The following is a 22,055-nucleotide window of genomic DNA, read 5'->3' as shown; positions in this document are numbered from 1 at the left end:
GGGATGTTAGTGGCAAAATAGCTGCCTACAGAACAGAGAAAAAGACATTGTAAAAAGATGGAAAGATGGAGCGCTAGGAGGGAAATGAGGAAGAGACAAAATGAGAATAGAAGGAAAGACGGAGGTAAAAAACATCTAATCTAACACTATATATATTTTTTCGTGTTGTTGTTAGTTTTCTGAGTCCCAGAAAGCACCATCTGCCTTTGCTGCCATATATTCCAAAGGAGGAATCCCTTGCAGGTAATGATTTTCCTTTCAGTGTTTGACATGCTCCTTATTACAAAGTAATGTTCAGAATCGGCTACAAAGTACACACATTCTATTGTCTTCTAAGATGGTTTATTGCTTTAATACTACTAGTAATACTAGTAGTAGTAGATCCTTGATAGTATACAGATTTTTTGTATATACTAGTACATTTCTTTTCGTATATACTAGTATTAGTACTCTTTAATCCTCTGAAGAAGGCTTGGTGCAATCTATATGTTTTGCATAATACTCTGTCTTGACTTGTTTAAACGATACCTTTATGCGCTGGCACCAATTAATTAGATACTTGTTTTTAAATTCATTATTTCTTAGAGAAGCCATCAACCATTTTATTCTTAACTGGTTGACAAATGTTCTGTATTGAATTTGTATTTATGAGAATTAATGTTCTAGTTTTTAATGTTTGATCTTGTTACATTAAATGCGGTAAATTAAATGGTGCACAAAAAATGTCAATACAGCTGCAGGTAAATTAAATTGTGTTACACTGATGTCAGTATTCTGTAAATGTTATCAAAATGACATGTCCCTGTTAGCTATTTAAATGTATAAACCTCACAGGGCATTTAAAAAAAAAAACAAAAAAACTTTGATCTGTTAACAAAATATAACAATCTAACCGGTAGTGAATATGCAATCCTTAAATTGTTCTTCTTTTGTTGTTAGATTGGTGCATGGTTCTGTAAAACACAAGTTACAGTGGGAACGTCCTCCAGAAACCATTCCATTTGATCCACTACTTATAACTTTGGCTGAAGTAAGTTTTTTTTTTTTGGTTTTCAGTTGTCTTCCTGCGTGGGGGAAAATGAATTTGGTGACCGCTAGTTCTCAAGATGTGTGAATATGTGTTTATATATTTCATTCCTCTCTTGTTCGTTCATGTCTAGCAGTAGTAAAGATGTGTGAATATGTGTTTATATATTTCATTCCTCTCTTGTTCGTTCATGTCTAGCAGTAGTAAAGATGTGTGAATATGTGTTTATATATTTCATTCCTCTCTTGTTCGTTCATGTCTAGCAGTAGTAAAGATGTGTGAATATGTGTTTATATATTTCATTCCTCTCTTGTGCGTTCATGTCTAGCAGTAGTAAAGATGTGTGAATATGTGTTTATATATTTCATTCCTCTCTTGTTCGTTCATGTCTAGCAGTAGTAAAGATGTGTGAATATGTGTTTATATATTTCATTCCTCTCTTGTTCGTTCATGTCTAGCAGTAGTAAAGATGTGTGAATATGTGTTTATATATTTCATTCCTCTCTTGTTCGTTCATGTCTAGCAGTAGTAAAGATGTGTGAATATGTGTTTATATATTTCATTCCTCTCTTGTTCGTTCATGTCTAGCAGTAGTAAAGATGTGTGAATATGTGTTTATATATTTCATTCCTCTCTTGTTCGTTCATGTCTAGCAGTAGTAAAGATGTGTGAATATGTGTTTATATATTTCATTCCTCTCTTGTTCGTTCATGTCTAGCAGTAGTAAAGATGTGTGAATATGTGTTTATATATTTCATTCCTCTCTTGTTCGTTCATGTCTAGCAGTAGTAAAGATGTGTGAATATGTGTTTATATATTTCATTCCTCTCTTGTTCGTTCATGTCTAGCAGTAGTAAAGATGTGTGAATATGTGTTTATATATTTCATTCCTCTCTTGTTCGTTCATGTCTAGCAGTAGTAAAGATGTGTGAATATGTGTTTATATATTTCATTCCTCTCTTGTTCGTTCATGTCTAGCAGTAGTAAAGATGTGTGAATATGTGTTTATATATTTCATTCCTCTCTTGTTCGTTCATGTCTAGCAGTAGTAAAGATGTGTGAATATGTGTTTATATATTTCATTCCTGTTCGTTCATGTCTAGCAGTAGTAAAGATGTGTGAATATGTGTTTATATATTTCATTCCTCTCTTGTTCGTTCATGTCTAGCAGTAGTAAACATTTGCATAATGTTTGGAATTATGTTTTATTTTAAAGAGATATGAAACCCCAACATTTCTTTATGTGATTTAGACTGAGCAAACAATTTTAAAACAGTTTTCAATTTACTTCTAAAATCAAATTTGCTTCATTCCCATGATATTCTTTGTTGAAGAGATACCTAGGTAGGTATCTGGAGCACTAGATGACATGAAATAGTGATCTTGCAAATGGTCAACATTATTGCAAAACTTCTGCCATGTAGGGCTCCAGACACATGATAGCACCTCGGCTCATGTCCCTGCTTTTCAACAAAAGATACAAAGAGAACATATAAAAGTAAATTAGAAAGTTGTTTAAAATGGTGTGCTCTATCTTAATCACAAAAGAAACGTTTTGGGTGTCATGTCCCTTTAAGTGTAATTATTTTGGGGATTAAGTGACCACTTTACACAACATTAAATGTTCTAGTTTGTAAGATCATGTTGTTTTGCACTATTGTCTCTTGTTAAATGTGCTTTTAACTTCCACAAAGGTGTTAAACCCACAGGTAAAACCCCATTGGGAGCTGCAATACACATGCACACTGTGTATGAGTACATTGTCCCTTTCAGTTGTAATGCTATTTTTAGGAGCAACAACATCTCTGCATCAGCAGAAATGTCAAGGATACTTTTGTTTAGGGTTTGAAATTTCCACTAGCCTACTGGTCCTGGACAAGTTAAAAAATTGAGTTTTTCCTATCTTTAACATTGAATGGATTCATAACTTTTTCCCGCTTGGCTAGTAATTTTTAAGCCCTGACTAGTAAACTATAGTGGTATTTTTCCACCCCTGCTTATGTCACTCACATTTTGCAAATTGCAAGATGTCACTTTTATCATCAAATTTGCTTTGTTTTCTTGGTATTGTTTGTTGAAAGCTAGGTAGGCTCATATACTAATTTCTAAGCCCTTGAAGACCGCCTCTTATCTCAGTGCATTTTGACAGTTTTTCACAGCTAGACAGCACTAGTTCATGTGTGCCATATATGTATATAACATGGTGCTCAACCCCATTGAGGTATTTATGAGCCAGCACTGATTGGCTAAAATGCAAGTCTGTCAAAAGAACTGAAATAAGGGGGCAGTCTGCAGAGGCTTAGATACAAGATAATCACAGAGGTAAAAAGTGTAATATTCTAACCATGTTGGTTATGCAAAACTGGAGAATGGGTAAAAAAAGGATTATCTATATTTCTCCTGTTAAGTGTAGTCAGTCCACGGGTCATCCATTACTTATGGGATTATAACTCCTCCCTAACAGGAAGTGCAAGAGGATCACCCAAGCAGAGCTGCTATATAGCTCCTCCCCTCTACGTCATACCCAGTCATTCTCTTGCACCTAACTAATAGATAGGATGTGTGAGAGGAGTGTGGTTATTAAATTTAGTTTTTATTTCTTCAATCAAAAGTTTGTTGTTTTAAACGGCACCGGAGTGTGTTGTTTTTTTTCAGGCAGTATTAGAAGAAGAATCTACCTGAGTTTGTATATGATCTTAGCGGACGTAACTAAGATCCATTTGCTGTTCTCGGCCATTCTGAGGAGTGAGGTAACTTCAGAACAGGGGACAGCGGGCAGGGTTCACCTGCAAAGAGGTATGTTGCAGTATATTATTTTCTAAGGAATGGAATTGACTGAGAAAATACTGCTAATACCGATATAATGTAAGTACAGCCTTAAATGCAGTAGTAGCAACTGGTATCAGGCTGTTATGTATGTATGTTGGCACTGAGGTATTTCTGGGGAATGGCACTTCACTAAGAAAATACTGTATACATATAACTTATAGCCTTTCTGCAGTGAGAGCGACTAGCAACAGGCTTTTAATATCATTTCATATATTCATATTAAAACGTTTACTGGCAGGTTAATCGTTTTTTTCTCTGAGGTACTTGGTGAAAAATTTTATGGGCATTATTTTCCACTTGGCTTTCGTTTATTTTGAATAAAATCAGTTTACTGAGCTTCCCCACTGTTGTATTATGAGTGGGAGGGGCCTATTTTGGCGCTTTTACTACGCATTAAAAATTCAGTCACAGCCTTCCTTATTCTCTCTGCGTGATCCAGGACGTCTCTACAGAGCTCAGGGGTCTCCAAAACTAGTTTGAGGGAAGTAATCACTCACAGCAGACCTGTGAGACTGTGCTTTGACTGTGATAAAAACGTTATATATTTTATTATCCGTTTTTTTGGTATTAAGGGGTTAATAATCCATTTGCTAATGGGTGCAATCCTTTGCTAAATTTATGCATTTCATGTGAAAAACTGATTGCTATAACTAATCCGGTTCATTGTTATTTCAACTGTCACAGTTTTTTGTGTGCTTCTTAAAGGCACAGTGACGTTTTTTATATTGCTTGTAAATTCATTTGAAAAGTATTTTCCAAGCTTGCTAGTCTAATTGCTAGTTTGTTAAACATGTCTGACACAGAGGAATCTCTTTGTGCAATATGTTCTAAGGCCAATGTGGAGCCCAATAGAAATTTATGTACTAATTGCATTGATGCTACTTTAAATAAAAGCCAATCTGTACATGTTAAGAAAAATTCACCAGACAACGAGGGGGAAGTTATGCCGACTAACTTGCCTCACGTGTCAGTACCTGCATCTCCCGCTCAGGAGGTGCGTGATATTGTAACGCCAAGTACATCAGGGCGGCCATTACAAATCACTTTGCAAGACATGGCTAATGTTATGACTGAAGTTTTATCTAAATTGCCAGAACTCAGGGGTAAACGAGACCACTCTGGGGTGAGAACAGAGTGCGCTGATAATACTAGGGCCATGTCTGATACTGCGTCACAATTTGCAGAACATGAAGACGGAGAGCTTCATTCTGTGGGTGACGGATCTGATCCAAATAAACTGGATTCAGACATTTCAAATTTAAGCTTGAGAACCTCCGTTTGTTACTAGGGGAGGTGTTAGCGGCTCTGAATGATTGTAACACGGTTGCAATCCCAGAGAAAATATGTAGGTTGGATAAATATTTTGCGGTACCAACGTGTACTGACGTTTTTCCTATACCTAAAAGACTTACTGAAATTGTTAACAAGGAGTGGGATAGACCCGGTGTGCCTTTCTCACCCCCTCCTATATTCAGAAAGATGTTTCCAATAGACGCCACCACACGGGACTTATGGCAGACGGTCCCTAAGGTGGAGGGAGCAGTTTCTACTTTAGCTAAGCATACCACTATCCCGGTGGAGGATAGCTGTGCCTTTTCAGATACAATGGATAAAAAGTTAGAGGGTTACCTTAAGAAAATGTTTGTTCAAGAAGGTTTTATATTGCAACCCCTTGCATGCATTGCGCCGGTCACGGCGGCGGCATTCTGGTTTGAGTCTCTGGAAGAGACCCTTGAAACAGCTCCATTGGATGAGATTACAAACAAGCTTAAAGCCCTTAAGCTAGCTAATTCATTTATTTCTGATGCCGTAGTACATCTAACTAAGCTTACGGCTAAGAATTCCGGGTTCGCCATTCAGGCGCGCAGAGCGCTGTGGCTAAAATCCTGGTCAGCCGATGTGACTTCTAAATCGCTTAACATACCTTTCAAAGGGCAGACATTATTCAGGCCCGGTTTGAAAGAAATTATCGCTGACATTACTGGAGGTAAGGGCCATGCCCTGCCTCAAGACAGAGCCAATCCAAGGGCTAGACAGTCTAATTTTCGTGCCTTTCGTAACTTCAAGGCAGGAGCAGCATCAACTTCCTCCGCTCCAAAACAGGAAGGAACTGTTGCTCGCTACAGACAGGGCTGGAAACCTAACCAGACCTGGAACAAGGGCAAGCAGGCCAGAAAACCTGCTGCTGCCCCTAAGACAGCATGAAGTGAGGGCCCCCAATCCGGAAACGGATCTAGTAGGGGGCAGACTTTCTCTCTTCGCCCAGGCTTGGGCAAGAGATGTCCAGGATCCCTGGGCGTTAGAGATCATATCTCAGGGATATCTTCTGGACTTCAAAGCTTCTCCTCCAAAAGGGAGATTTCATCTTTCAAGGTTGTCAACAAACCAGATAAAGAAAGAGGCGTTTCTACGCTGTGTACAAGATGTTTTACTAATGGGAGTGATCCACCCGGTTCCGCGGTCGGAACACGGACAGGGGTTTTACTCAAATCTGTTTGTGGTTCCCAAGAAAGAAGGAACCTTCAGACCAATCTTGGATTTAAAGATCCTAAACAAATTCCTAAGAGTTCCATCGTTCAAAATGGAAACTATTCGGACAATCTTACCCATGATCCAAAAGGGTCAGTACATGACCACAGTGGATTTAAAGGATGCCTACCTTCACATACCGATTCACAAAGATCATTACCGGTACCTAAGGTTTGCCTTTCTAGACAGGCACTACCAGTTTGTAGCTCTTCCCTTCGGGTTAGCTACTGCTCCAAGAATCTTCACAAAGGTTCTGGGGTCTCTTCTGGCGGTACTAAGACCGCGAGGAATATCGGTAGCTCCGTACCTAGACGACATTCTGATACAAGCGTCAAGTTTCCAAACTGCCAAGTCTCATACAGAGTTAGTACTGGCATTTCTAAGGTCACATGGGTGGAAAGTGAACGAGGAAAAGAGTTCTCTATTGCCACTCACAAGAGTTCCCTTCTTAGGGACTCTTATAGATTCTGTAGAAATGAAGATTTATCTGACAGAGGTCAGGTTAACAAAACTTCTAAATGCTTGCCGGGTCCTTCATTCCATTCCACGCCCGTCAGTGGCTCAATGCATGGAGGTAATCGGCTTAATGGTAGCGGCAATGGACATAGTACCCTTTGCACGCCTGCATCTCAGACCACTGCAATTGTGCATGCTAAGTCAGTGGAATGGGGACTACTCAGATTTGTCCCCTATGCTGAATCTGGATCAAGAGACCAGAAATTCTCTTCTATGGTGGCTCTCTCGGCCACATCTATCCAAGGGGATGCCTTTCAGCAGGCCAGATTGGACAATTGTAACAACAGACGCCAGCCTGATAGGTTGGGGCGCTGTCTGGAATTCCCTGAAGACTCAGGGATCTTGGACTCAGGAGGAGAGTCTCCTTCCCATAAATATTCTGGAATTAAGAGCAGTTTTCAATGCCCTTCTGGCTTGGCCTCAGTTAGCAACTCTGAGGTTCATCAGGTTTCAGTCGGACAACATCACGACTGTGGCTTACATCAACCATCAGGGAGGGACAAGGAGTTCCCTAGCAATGATGGAAGTCTCAAAGATAATGCACTGGGCAGAGTCTCACTCTTGCCACCTATCAGCGATCCACATCCCAGGCGTGGAGAACTGGGAAGCGGATTATCTAAGTCGCCAGACTTTTCATCCGGGGGAGTGGGAACTTCATCCGGAGGTCTTTGCCCAAATTCTTCGGCGTTGGGGCAGACCAGATCTGGATCTCATGGCGTCTCGCCAGAACGCCAAACTTCCTTATTACGGATCCAGGTCCAGAGACCCGGGAGCGGTTCTGATAGATGCTCTGACAGCACCTTGGGTCTTCAACATGGCTTATGTGTTTCCACCCTTCCCGATGCTTCCTCGATTGATTGCCAGGATCAAACAGGAGAGAGCATTGGTGATTCTAATAGCGCCTGCGTGGCCACGCAGGACCTGGTATGCAGACCTAGTGGACATGTCGTCCTGTCCCATATACCCAATTTGGAACTTAGAATGAAGTTAAAATTGTCTCTGAAAACCATTCATACTGACAAAATCTTTATTAAGAGACAAAGGATAAAGTCCAGCAGGACTCAGACAAACATTCACACATACACTGGTTAAAAATAGCTCAAGCTCGTTTCTTAATTTATAGAAAATGCAATGTATAGCGTGGGAAATAGAAATAATATTTTAATAGTAATCTCTGCAAATGGAATTTTTAAGGATATCTAATATGAGCAAATGTTGAAAGATTCCTAAAATTATAATGTGCAGAATAACTGTTCTACAGTAAATGGTAGACCTTTGGATGGTGTGTACAGGGAATGATAGCTAGGATATATATATATAGCGTATTTAATTTTAGCATTCAGGGTGTCAAAAGGTTCAGTAGTTTGTGCACTTGTGGCGAGCACAGGGTGGCACTTAATATCACTGAGATAAATTGATTGTATTACAATATAACTGAAGGCTTGAGTTCAGCAATATTGTACAGAGATAATATAGATGATATGTGCAAAAAATGGTGAACACCAAATAGCATTCGAATATCTCAGAGATCAATTAAATAAATTGCAATATGACTGGGAGCTTTCAGCAATGTTACTCAGAGAAAAAATATATTTTAGGTCTGACCTATGCGGTATTTTGTGACCCAATATTCTCAATGGTTTAACCGGTATGTGCGTGCTCACTAATGGTTACATTTGTATATTTGATACATATTAGCACAGCTGAAATTATAAATCAATATCTAATGTCTCCCAGTTATAAACAGATATATGCTAGGCTACACTGTTGTTGTAACTTTGGTTAATGCCGGGTTACCTTAACCTGTATATACAGGTGTTTAGGTGATATACCACAGGTTTTATAACCTATATATCAGTATCATAGATTTTGGTTAACCTATTCCTTTAGTTTTGATATCAAAGTGAGTCTAGCACAAATATCAAGTTGCCACCTTAGTTTGCCAAGCACATATGGATTAATGTATTGTTGAATATCAGTTATACAAATTTAACGAAGTAAAAAAACTCTCATAACCCCTGGCTGAAATAAGCCTCTTCTATAGTGGAGGCTGTTATTAATATTACTTCTAGCTAATAACACTCAAACGTTCATATCTTGATCTACAAAAGTCTCTACTATATCGGAGACTGTATTACTGTTAGTCTGCTCCAATTTCACACACGCATATATTCAATAAGTATTAGAAAGTATGTTAGCGAGCGAGCGGCTAAAAGCAGTGAGGTACTATGACCTCGTGAACAATGCCCCTGACGCGCGTTTCACATAACGCTTCTTCAGAGGGGTACGCGCCGGCCGGACTTGTGATGTTATATTCATTTGAAAGACCCAGTCAGGATCATCGATTGGCTCACAGAGTATCAGATTGTCGGATGGTATTGGTTAGTATAGATGAGACGCACCTATGACTGACCCAATCAAATAATCTTTGCGAGCATCACCTGTTGTCAGGTAGAATTCCTGTGACAGAAAGACTCGATCTGTAAAACAGAAACAATCAAACGAGCAGAGAGGAATGATTCATTAAGCTGCTTGAGTATCATAAGCTGTCATGACTGCACTTTTTGTGTGCACTTGTCAGTATAATTTGCAATATGTTAAGCAATGCAGTATCATGTTGTGTTTGAAAAATTCAGTTCCAGTTTGTACGTGATGCAGAAAATAGAAAGGTGTAAGAGAAATGTGCTAAAGTACTTGTGTGAGATTGCACCTTGTATTTGAATAAAATATAATAGAATATTCAACGTGAGAGTGGGGAAATAAAACACGATCACTTGGAAGGTTTTTTATATAAAATGTTAAATGTGCTCTAGAATAACAAGCGTGATGATTGACATTAATGACAGACATAGTGAAGGTAGAAAAACATACTATTAAATAAAATAATATTCTAATAATGTGATAGGTGACATAGATATGACGATGGTGAGATAGCAAAGAAATTTGCTAATATATGTGCCCTTTTCAATTTTATAAAACTATTCAAACACTTGACTGTAACATTGTGTTTGCAGACAATTTTAAATGAGTAACCGATCTACATATTAGTTGGTTTCAGTGATTTATTAAGTTTGCAAGAAAACATTGTAGTTATTATGCTCATTTAATCCAACTGGGTGTACAGTATTGAGCAAATGTATCCATCTGCACTCTGCCTTCAGTAGTGCATTCTCAATATTGCCACCTCTTATGCCTAGTGATATTTTCTGTAATACTGCAAATTTCATATGGTTATATTGACTTCTGTGTTTGGTTAAGAAGTGTTTGGCAACACTAGTGATCTTTTTGCCATTCTGAAGGTCATTTTCAGCATTTTTGATGTTGTTCTTATGTTCCAATATCCTTACTCGTGCCTCTCTAGTAGTCATTCCTACATAGGCTTTGTCACATTCGCAAAAGATAATATAGATTACCCCAGAGGTCCTACATGTAAAATGTTGATAAAGTTTATGGACTGTGCCATATTTATCTTTGATCTCTTTTATCTTTTTAACAAAAGGACATGCTGTACATGTACAGCAAGGATACATGCCTGGGTCAGTGTCTTTTTTTCTTGGATTGTGCACATAGTGGCTCCTGACCAATTGGTCCTTCAAATTCCTGGGTCTCTTATATCCAATTTTAACCCTATCTCCTATTATGTCATGGAGATCGGGATCATTTTCTAGGATGAACCAATTATCGTTGAATATTTTAATTACATGCTGCATCTGTGGATTATAGGTGGTAATTAACCTAGGAATGGTTTTGGAGGTATCTTTCTTTTTTGGATGAAGTAATTCAGATCTTTCTGTTTTTAAGGCTTTAAATTTAGCCTTCTTAACAGACCTCTTACTATATCCCCTTTGGACTAATCTTGTTGTTAAGTCCTTACTCTCATTTTCAAAGATTGCAGTGTCTGAACAATTTCGTCTGAGTCGAAGGAATTCCCCGTAAGGTATTGCTTTTAATGTACTGTTAGGGTGAGCACTCGATTCATGTAGTAATGAGTTTGTGGATGTTTCCTTTCTAAAAATCTTAGTTTGTACTGTACCATCTGGATTTTTGGTTATTGTGAGATCCAGAAAGTTAATCTCATGTAGTTCTGCTTGGTATGTTAATTTGATGTTAAGATTGTTGACATTGAGTGTTGATAAGAATTCATCTAACATTTCACGTGTGCCTTCCCACAGGAAGAGCACATCATCGATGTATCTAAGCCAGAGTACCACATGGTTAGTGAATTTTTCCATGTTGTCTGTGAAAACTACTTTTTGTTCCCAAAAGCCTAGGAATAAATTGGCATACGTAGGGGCGCATGAGGTGCCCATCGCTGTGCCTTGTGTTTGAAGGAAAAAGCTATCTTTGAACGTGAAAATGTTATGAGTTAGAACAAACTGTAAAAGAGAAATGACAAATTCATTATGTTCTTCATTATCTAGTGAATTTGTAGATAGAAAATACTTCACTGCTTGTATACCATCTTCATGTCTGATACTGGTGTATAAAGATTCCACATCTGCTGTAATGAGCCAGATATCTTTTCCCAGATGGAGATTTTGTAAAATCTGTAATACTTCCATTGTATCTCTGACGTATGATGGTAGCGTTGTTAAGTATTCCCTCAACCTCTGATCTACATACTTGGTACAGTACAAACTAAGATTTTTAGAAAGGAAACATCCACAAACTCATTACTACATGAATCGAGTGCTCACCCTAACAGTACATTAAAAGCAATACCTTACAGGGAATTCCTTCGACTCAGACGAAATTGTTCAGACACTGCAATCTTTGAAAATGAGAGTAAGGACTTAACAACAAGATTAGTCCAAAGGGGATATAGTAAGAGGTCTGTTAAGAAGGCTAAATTTAAAGCCTTAAAAACAGAAAGATCTGAATTACTTCATCCAAAAAAGAAAGATACCTCCAAAACCATTCCTAGGTTAATTACCACCTATAATCCACAGATGCAGCATGTAATTAAAATATTCAACGATAATTGGTTCATCCTAGAAAATGATCCCGATCTCCATGACATAATAGGAGATAGGGTTAAAATTGGATATAAGAGACCCAGGAATTTGAAGGACCAATTGGTCAGGAGCCACTATGTGCACAATCCAAGAAAAAAAGACACTGACCCAGGCATGTATCCTTGCTGTACATGTACAGCATGTCCTTTTGTTAAAAAGATAAAAGAGATCAAAGATAAATATGGCACAGTCCATAAACTTTATCAACATTTTACATGTAGGACCTCTGGGGTAATCTATATTATCTTTTGCGAATGTGACAAAGCCTATGTAGGAATGACTACTAGAGAGGCACGAGTAAGGATATTGGAACATAAGAACAACATCAAAAATGCTGAAAATGACCTTCAGAATGGCAAAAAGATCACTAGTGTTGCCAAACACTTCTTAACCAAACACAGAAGTCAATATAACCATATGAAATTTGCAGTATTACAGAAAATATCACTAGGCATAAGAGGTGGCAATATTGAGAATGCACTACTGAAGGCAGAGTGCAGATGGATACATTTGCTCAATACTGTACACCCAGTTGGATTAAATGAGCATAATAACTACAATGTTTTCTTGCAAACTTAATAAATCACTGAAACCAACTAATATGTAGATCGGTTACTCATTTAAAATTGTCTGCAAACACAATGTTACAGTCAAGTGTTTGAATAGTTTTATAAAATTGAAAAGGGCACATATATTAGCAAATTTCTTTGCTATCTCACCATCGTCATATCTATGTCACCTATCACATTATTAGAATATTATTTTATTTAATAGTATGTTTTTCTACCTTCACTATGTCTGTCATTAATGTCAATCATCACGCTTGTTATTCTAGAGCACATTTAACATTTTATATAAAAAACCTTCCAAGTGATCGTGTTTTATTTCCCCACTCTCACGTTGAATATTCTATTATATTTTATTCAAATACAAGGTGCAATCTCACACAAGTACTTTAGCACATTTCTCTTACACCTTTCTATTTTCTGCATCACGTACAAACTGGAACTGAATTTTTCAAACACAACATGATACTGCATTGCTTAACATATTGCAAATTATACTGACAAGTGCACACAAAAAGTGCAGTCATGACAGCTTATGATACTCAAGCAGCTTAATGAATCATTCCTCTCTGCTCGTTTGATTGTTTCTGTTTTACAGATCGAGTCTTTCTGTCACAGGAATTCTACCTGACAACAGGTGATGCTCGCAAAGATTATTTGATTGGGTCAGTCATAGGTGCGTCTCATCTATACTAACCAATACCATCCGACAATCTGATACTCTGTGAGCCAATCGATGATCCTGACTGGGTCTTTCAAATGAATATAACATCACAAGTCCGGCCGGCGCGTACCCCTCTGAAGAAGCGTTATGTGAAACGCGCGTCAGGGGCATTGTTCACGAGGTCATAGTACCTCACTGCTTTTAGCCGCTCGCTCGCTAACATACTTTCTAATACTTATTGAATATATGCGTGTGTGAAATTGGAGCAGACTAACAGTAATACAGTCTCCGATATAGTAGAGACTTTTGTAGATCAAGATATGAACGTTTGAGTGTTATTAGCTAGAAGTAATATTAATAACAGCCTCCGCTATAGAAGAGGCTTATTTCAGCCAGGGGTTATGAGAGTTTTTTTACTTCGTTAAATTTGTATAACTGATATTCAACAATACATTAATCCATATGTGCTTGGCAAACTAAGGTGGCAACTTGATATTTGTGCTAGACTCACTTTGATATCAAAACTAAAGGAATAGGTTAACCAAAATCTATGATACTGATATATAGGTTATAAAACCTGTGGTATATCACCTAAACACCTGTATATACAGGTTAAGGTAACCCGGCATTAACCAAAGTTACAACAACAGTGTAGCCTAGCATATATCTGTTTATAACTGGGAGACATTAGATATTGATTTATAATTTCAGCTGTGCTAATATGTATCAAATATACAAATGTAACCATTAGTGAGCACGCACATACCGGTTAAACCATTGAGAATATTGGGTCACAAAATACCGCATAGGTCAGACCTAAAATATATTTTTTCTCTGAGTAACATTGCTGAAAGCTCCCAGTCATATTGCAATTTATTTAATTGATCTCTGAGATATTCGAATGCTATTTGGTGTTCACCATTTTTTGCACATATCATCTATATTATCTCTGTACAATATTGCTGAACTCAAGCCTTCAGTTATATTGTAATACAATCAATTTATCTCAGTGATATTAAGTGCCACCCTGTGCTCGCCACAAGTGCACAAACTACTGAACCTTTTGACACCCTGAATGCTAAAATTAAATACGCTATATATATATATATATATATATATCCTAGCTATCATTCCCTGTACACACCATCCAAAGGTCTACCATTTACTGTAGAACAGTTATTCTGCACATTATAATTTTAGGAATCTTTCAACATTTGCTCATATTAGATATCCTTAAAAATTCCATTTGCAGAGATTACTATTAAAATATTATTTCTATTTCCCACGCTATACATTGCATTTTCTATAAATTAAGAAACGAGCTTGAGCTATTTTTAACCAGTGTATGTGTGAATGTTTGTCTGAGTCCTGCTGGACTTTATCCTTTGTCTCTTAATAAAGATTTTGTCAGTATGAATGGTTTTCAGAGACAATTTTAACTTCATTCTAAGTTCCAAATTGGGTATATGGGGTTCTATTTACTCCCTGACATAGAGCATTGCTCTCTTCTATGAATTACCATCTTGTGCTGATAATTTAAACCAGTGGGTTGTTCAAAATATATGTTTAGAGCCTGACAGGCCTACCCCCTTTCTTGCAAGATTTCTTCTTGTCTTTGCAATTAATGGTACATCCATATGTATCCTTCCTGTCTCTCTCTTAAAATTATAGGGCTAATATACTTATAAGTCTTTATCATATAATTTCTCCCTATAATTTTTTATCTCGTCTTAACCCACTAGCCCTCAGCCCCCCTTTTTCTACTTAAATGTCGTCCTGTCCACCATGGTCTCTACCTCTGAGACAGGACCTTCTGGTGCAGGGTCCCTTCAAACATCCAAATCTAATTTCTCTGAGGCTGACTGCATGGAGATTGAACGCTTGATTCTATCAAAGCGTGGATTCTCGGAGTCAGTGATTGATACCTTGATACAGGCTAGGAAGCCTGTTACCAGGAAAATTTACCATAAAATATGGCGCAAATACTTGCATTGGTGCGAATCCAAGAGTTACTCATGGAGTAAGGTTAGGATTCCTAGGATATTGTCCTTTCTACAAGAAGGTTTAGAAAAGGGTTTATCCGCTAGTTCGTTAAAGGGACAAATCTCAGCTTTGTCCATCCTTCTACACAAACGTCTGTCAGAAGTTCCAGACGTTCAGGCTTTTTGTCAGGCTTTGGCCAGGATTAAGCCTGTGTTTAAAACGGTTGCTCCGCCATGGAGTTTAAACTTAGTTCTTAACGTTTTACAGGGTGTTCCGTTTGAACCCCTTCATTCCATTGATATCAAACTGTTATCTTGGAAAGTTCTGTTTTTAATGGCTATTTCCTCGGCTCGAAGAGTCTCTGAGTTATCTGCCTTACATTGTGATTCTCCTTATCTGATTTTCCATTCAGACAAGGTAGTCCTGCGTACTAAACCTGGGTATTTACCTAAGGTAGTTACCAACAGGAATATCAATCAAGAGATTGTTGTTCCATCATTGTGCCCTAACCCTTCTTCAAAGAAGGAACGTCTTCTGCACAATCTGGACGTTGTCCGTGCCCTGAAATTTTATTTACAGGCAACTAAAGATTTTCGACAAACTTCTTCCCTGTTTGTCGTGTATTCTGGACAGAGGAGAGGTCAAAAGGCTTCGGCCACCTCTCTTTCCTTTTGGCTTCGTAGCATAATACGTTTAGCCTATGAGACTGCTGGACAGCAGCCCCCTGAAAGAATTACAGCTCATTCTACCAGAGCTGTGGCTTCCACTTGGGCCTTTAAGAATGAGGCCTCTGTTGAACAGATTTGCAAGGCTGCGACTTGGTCTTCACTTCACACTTTTTCCAAATTTTACAAATTTGATACTTTTGCTTCTTCGGAGGCTATTTTTGGGAGAAAGGTTCTTCAGGCAGTGGTTCCTTCCGTGTAAAGAGCCTGCCTGTCCTTCCCGTCATCCGTGTACTTTTAGCTTTGGTATTGGTATCCCATAAGTAATGGATGACCCGTGGACTGACTACACTTAACAGGAGAAAACATAATTTATGCTTACCTGATAAATTCCTTTCTCCTGTAGTGTAGTCAGTCCACGGCCCGCCCTGTTTTTTATGGCAGGTCTAAATTTTAAATTATACTCCAGTCACCACTGCACCCTATAGTTTCTCCTTTCTCGTTTGGTTTTCGGTCGAATGACTGGGTATGACGTAGAGGGGAGGAGCTATATAGCAGCTCTGCTTGGGTGATCCTCTTGCACTTCCTGTTAGGGAGGAGTTATAATCCCATAAGTAATGGATGACCCGTGGACTGACTACACTACAGGAGAAAGGAATTTATCAGGTAAGCATAAATTATGTTTTTTAAGCAATACAAATTCTGGAGTAGACTGTCCCTTTTGACTGGTTTGTAAAGTTTTGTGTGTAGTTGTTCATATACGTGTATTATGGTATATATCAATGTTTGTTTCAGTATTTTAGTGTACATGGACACCTACAGCATATCTACATATCTCCCATGCGCCAACATGAGAATACTAGTTACACAGACCATTAGGAAATATACTCTAGGCCAATGGTTCTCAACTCAAGTGACCTCAAGGCCCGGTAAATTTTAGCCGGACATGTGCAGGGCCCTGCAGTGTGTGTGTGTGTGTGTGTATATATGTATGTATGTATGTATATATATATATATATATATATATATATATATATATATATATATATATATATATATATATATATATATATATATATATATATATATATATATATATATATACACACACACAATTATAATGCATTGGTGTAAGTGGAGAAAGAAAATATATACATAAATTGGTGTCAGTGGACTGGTATGACTAAACAGTGGTGCCCAGGTCCAGTCCTATCTGCTCCTTGTCCCATGATGTCCTCCCACTGAACTGCCGCTAATTGTGCACATACATATGTGCACTGGCACTGACAGGCTGCCTGGTGTTTCTTATGTGTGGAGCAGCAGGTCTGTGGGAGCATTTTAGGTCAAGGCCTGGTACTGGTCCCTGGCCCGGCTGTTGAGAAACTAGGCTCTAGGCTCTAACTGAAACAGTGATAGAGCTTACAAGAAGCATTGTCTAATCCAGTGATTTGCAACCTTTTTTTTGCTGTGGCACACTTTTTTTCATTAAAAAATCCTGTGGCACACCACCATCCCAAAATTTTACAAAATCACACATTGTAGCCTAATACAGGATATATATACACTGTGTGCAGAATTATTAGGCAAATGAGTATTTTGACCACATCATCCTCTTTATGCATGTTGTCTTACTCCAAGCTGTATAGGCTCGAAAGCCTACTACCAATTAAGCATATTAGGTGATGTGCATCTCTGTAATGAGAAGGGGTGTGGTCTAATGACATCAACACCCTATATCAGGTGTGCATAATTATTAGGCAACTTCCTTTCCTTTGGCAAAATGGGTCAAAAGAAGGACTTGACAGGCTCAGAAAAGTCAAAAATAGTGAGATATCTTGCAGAGGGATGCAGCACTCTTAAAATTGCAAAGCTTCTGAAGCGTGATCATCGAACAATCAAGCGTTTCATTCAAAATAGTCAACAGGGTCGCAAGAAGCGTGTGGAAAAACCAAGGCGCAAAATAACTGCCCATGAACTGAGAAAAGTCAAGTGTGCAGCTGCCAAGATGCCACTTGCCACCAGTTTGGCCATATTTCAGAGCTGCAACATCACTGGAGTGCCCAAAAGCACAAGGTGTGCAATACTCAGAGACATGGCCAAGGTAAGAAAGGCTGAAAGACGACCACCACTGAACAAGACACACAAGCTGAAACGTCAAGACTGGGCCAAGAAATATCTCAAGACTGATTTTTCTAAGGTTTTATGGACTGATGAAATGAGAGTGAGTCTTGATGGGCCAGATGGATGGGCCCGTGGCTGGATTGGTAAAGGGCAGAGAGCTCCAGTCCGACTCAGACGCCAGCAAGGTGGAGGTGGAGTACTGGTTTGGGCTGGTATCATCAAAGATGAGCTTGTGGGGCCTTTTCGGGTTGAGGATGGAGTCAAGCTCAACTCCCAGTCCTACTGCCAGTTTCTGGAAGACACCTTCTTCAAGCAGTGGTACAGGAAGAAGCCTGCATCCTTCAAGAAAAACATGATTTTCATGCAGGACAATGCTCCATCACACGCGTCCAAGTACTCCACAGCGTGGCTGGCAAGAAAGGGTATAAAAGAAGAAAATCTAATGACATGGCCTCCTTGTTCACCTGATCTGAACCCCATTGAGAACCTGTGGTCCATCATCAAATGTGAGATTTACAAGGAGGGAAAACAGTACACCTCTCTGAACAGTGTCTGGGAGGCTGTGGTTGCTGCTGCACGCAATGTTGATGGTGAACAGATCAAAACACTGACAGAATCCATGGATGGCAGGCTTTTGAGTGTCCTTGCAAAGAAAGGTGGCTATATTGTCACTGATTTGTTTTTGTTTTGTTTTTGAATGTCAGAAATGTATATTTGTGAATGTTGAGATGTTATATTGGTTTCACTGGTAAAAATAAATAATTGAAATGGGTATATATTTGTTTTTTGTTAAGTTGCCTAATAATTATGCACAGTAATAGTCACCTGCACACACAGATATCCCCCTAAAATAGCTATAACTAAAAACAAACTAAAAACTACTTCCAAAACTATTCAGCTTTGATATTAATGAGTTTTTTGGGTTCATTGAGAACATGGTTGTTGTTCAATAATAAAATGAATCCTCAAAAATACAACTTGCCTAATAATTCTGCACTCCCTGTATATATATGCTATTCAAATGAAAACAATGAAGGATGCAGATAGATACAAATATAAATACAATTTATTAAAAGGAGGTCTAAAACAATGTGTAAAACGAAATGCAAAAAAGATATATATATTAGGGCAAACAATATACTAAAACATATGTATCTAAAAGTGCAGGGACGTCTCCCTTATTCATTACTAATAATAACACTCATAAAAATGGTAAAAGAGGAACTGGTTGCGTTATATATTACTTGCGTTTTTAGCAAACAGTGGAGCAATATTTCCTAAGATGTCCAGTATAGCAGCGAGGTAACTGGTGGATATAAGGCCGCGTTGTATTGCGGCTAGGCGTTACCAGATGATATTGAAAGCGCCTTTTTTATGGCTCCTATGTGACTGATGTGACGTCACTGATGTTGGTTACGTGCAGCGTTTCTATAGTTACCCCTATTCCGCAAAAGATCGTGGAAGTCCTGGGGGATATTTGTAGTACTTGGCGGTCAAAGTGGATGACTTAATTATAGGAATATGTGATCCTCAGGTTGTGCAGACTGTACGGTCGTGATGTAGCGACTCGAGATACGATTTGTTGCCTTGGTTGCTAATAGCAACTGGTGGGTCCTTTCTATGCAGAAACTTGGCGGTCGTCTAAATACGACTAATAGGGCAGATATATCTTTGCAGTCGTTTAAAAACAACTAAAAACGACTAAATGTCTTAGAATAGAGAAACTTGGCGGTCGCTATATAGCGACTGGGGGATCCTTTTTCTTTGCGGTCGTTAGTAACGACTCAGGTGTTCCTGTGTGATTGTGACCAGGCACAAAAACATAGGATAAACGTCCTCCAAAGTGCAATAATGATACAATAAACAAAGGCTAATGGCAAATAGCACAGTTCTGCCGTGGCACACCTGAGGATTTCTCATGGCACACTGGTTGAAAAACACTGCTCTAATCTATGTAGCGCAAAATTGTATTCAAAATTGAAATGCACTCGCATGTATTTCAGTTTGGACTCTTACTATTTTTTTTTAATATTTAGGAGACTAATTTAACATAAACGTGTTTGCCTGTACATAGTATTAAGACGATGTTATGTAAAGCACAAGTATTTTAATATCAATGTATATTTAGATGACATAACCTATTGTAGTTTAGGTGATTCATAATTTTTTATCCCTAAAAGCTTTACCAAGGTAATTTCATAGCATGTTTATTTTAGAATCCTAGATATGCTAAACAAATCAGTTTTTAAAGCATTTGCAAATTAGAGACTACAGATTTGTCATATATTTAAATTGTGATTGCTGTTTAGCACCAGAATATTTTCTATAACAGCTGCCACCACATTTTTTTTTATAGAACGGAAGCTGATTGTGGTATAATTATTTAGATGTGTCTCACACTTATCAACCAATCAAGCAAAAATAGGTTTTGTCTGAGTCACTTAATTTGCCAGCCCATTATGTAATAGTCTTGCTAGGGTGTACTGTCATCATAATCCTTTTGACATGTTTTAAGTATGAACTCTATTGAAGATTATAATTTGTATTGTTTAAAAGATAGATGGATAAAATAGATAATCCCTTTATTAACCATTCCCCAATTCTTTATAACCAACACGGTTATATTAATATACTTTTACCTCTGTCATTACCTTGTATCTAAGCCTCTGCAGACTGCCACCTTATTTCAGTTCTTTTGACAGACATGCATTTTGGCTAATCAGTGCTGACTCCATGAGAGTGAGCAAAATTTCAATCTATATGGCACACATGAACTAGCACTGTCTAGCTGTGAAAAGCTGTAAAAATGAACTGAGATAAGAGGCGGTCCTCAAAGGTTTAGAAATTAGTAAATGAGACTACCAAAGTTTAGCTTTAAACAAAGAATACCAAGAGAACAAAGCAAATTTGATGATAATAGTAAATTGGAAAGTTGTTTAAAATTACATGCCCTATCTGAATCCTTACATTTTGATCGTAACTAGACTGTCCCTTTCTTTTTTCAGTGAATACTATGTTTATGACATGATTTTTTAAAAATCAGTGGACTACCGTACTGCAAATATATTTTCTCTAGTTAGAAGTGGAAAAATGTTTTATGAGAAGGTTGTCAAGTGAAGGAAATCAATTGCAAAGAGAACTTTAAACAAATGTATAAACATGCCTCTTGCTATTGGCTGACACAGTATGTTCCCCTACCTCCCAGTATAGTATTGCTGATTGTAAACTGACCTTGTAAGTTTCAAATCTTTTCAGGGTTTAAACACATAGTTATGTGCAAGCAAAAGTGCAATAAGAAAATACATTTTCTTTTACATTTGTTTTTTTTTTTTAAGTTAAAGCTGTTTATTTGGTTGTGAGCTTAACAGAAAGTGCTGTAGGGCAGAAGCTCATTGGCTGATAAACAGAACTCTCACAGTGGTGGGCAGTACAACTCCATAAGTTATTTTATTTCAGATCAGCAACATCCACTTTACAAAAATTAATATGCTCTAATACATTAATAAAAAATTTAATTTGCAGATTATTGCTATATAGTTCATTTTGTTTTTATATATAAAAGGGACATTAAACACTGAATAGATTTCATGCACCTCTCTCTATTATTGGTGCTGCCTTTTTGGAGCGTAGGTTACACTGCAGGCATCTGAAGGAGAGTTGCTGCACTTGTGCAAATAGGAATGAAGTAAAAGCTAGATTTCAACATGGCGGCACCCATGACTAGATGGAGGTAGGAAATAGGCTTAGTTATTCATTGTAGTCTGTTAACATGTGTATCAGGCATATTTTTGTTTTGCTTACTGGTTTAACCTTTACCAACCAGGGTGGATTTGATTTACATTAAATTGATTTAAATCATGATTTTCATTATTAGAATAATAAGTCTTTAGATTATTTTTAGACTATCGTTTTCTAGTTGTATTAGACCATTACTGATTTGGTTATAGAACATTAGATATGCATAGATAGATCACTGAAATGAATGAAATTATTGGGACGTGAACTATTTCCAGTTTAATAGGTTAATCATTCATATTTGATCAACTTTTCACCTGTACTTTATTGGAAGGAGAAAAATAAAGATTACATTAATAATAACAATTCAAATAGATTTATTTAACTAAAACAATAATATTATTT

The 22,055-nt window shown here is 37.8% G+C and overlaps 1 protein-coding gene across 3 annotated transcripts in view; it reads left to right on the top strand.

Moving 5' to 3' along the window:
- The window catches only part of PACRGL (parkin coregulated like), a 122,647-nt gene that overhangs the window by 13,367 nt on the left and 87,225 nt on the right, over positions 1-22,055 (top strand). For all 3 annotated transcript variants that reach the window (XM_053704098.1, XM_053704099.1, XM_053704100.1), the window contains 2 exons: positions 176-243; positions 940-1,030. In XM_053704098.1, coding sequence (XP_053560073.1) covers positions 176-243; positions 940-1,030 — 159 coding nt within the window. The remainder of the gene's footprint in view (positions 1-175; positions 244-939; positions 1,031-22,055) is intronic.

Source organism: Bombina bombina, chromosome 2, assembly GCF_027579735.1.
Source record: "Bombina bombina isolate aBomBom1 chromosome 2, aBomBom1.pri, whole genome shotgun sequence".
Classification (NCBI taxonomy): Eukaryota; Metazoa; Chordata; class Amphibia; order Anura; family Bombinatoridae; genus Bombina; species Bombina bombina.
The sequence above is the reverse complement of the archived record's forward strand: the minus strand, read 5'-3'. Positions and strand labels throughout refer to the sequence as shown.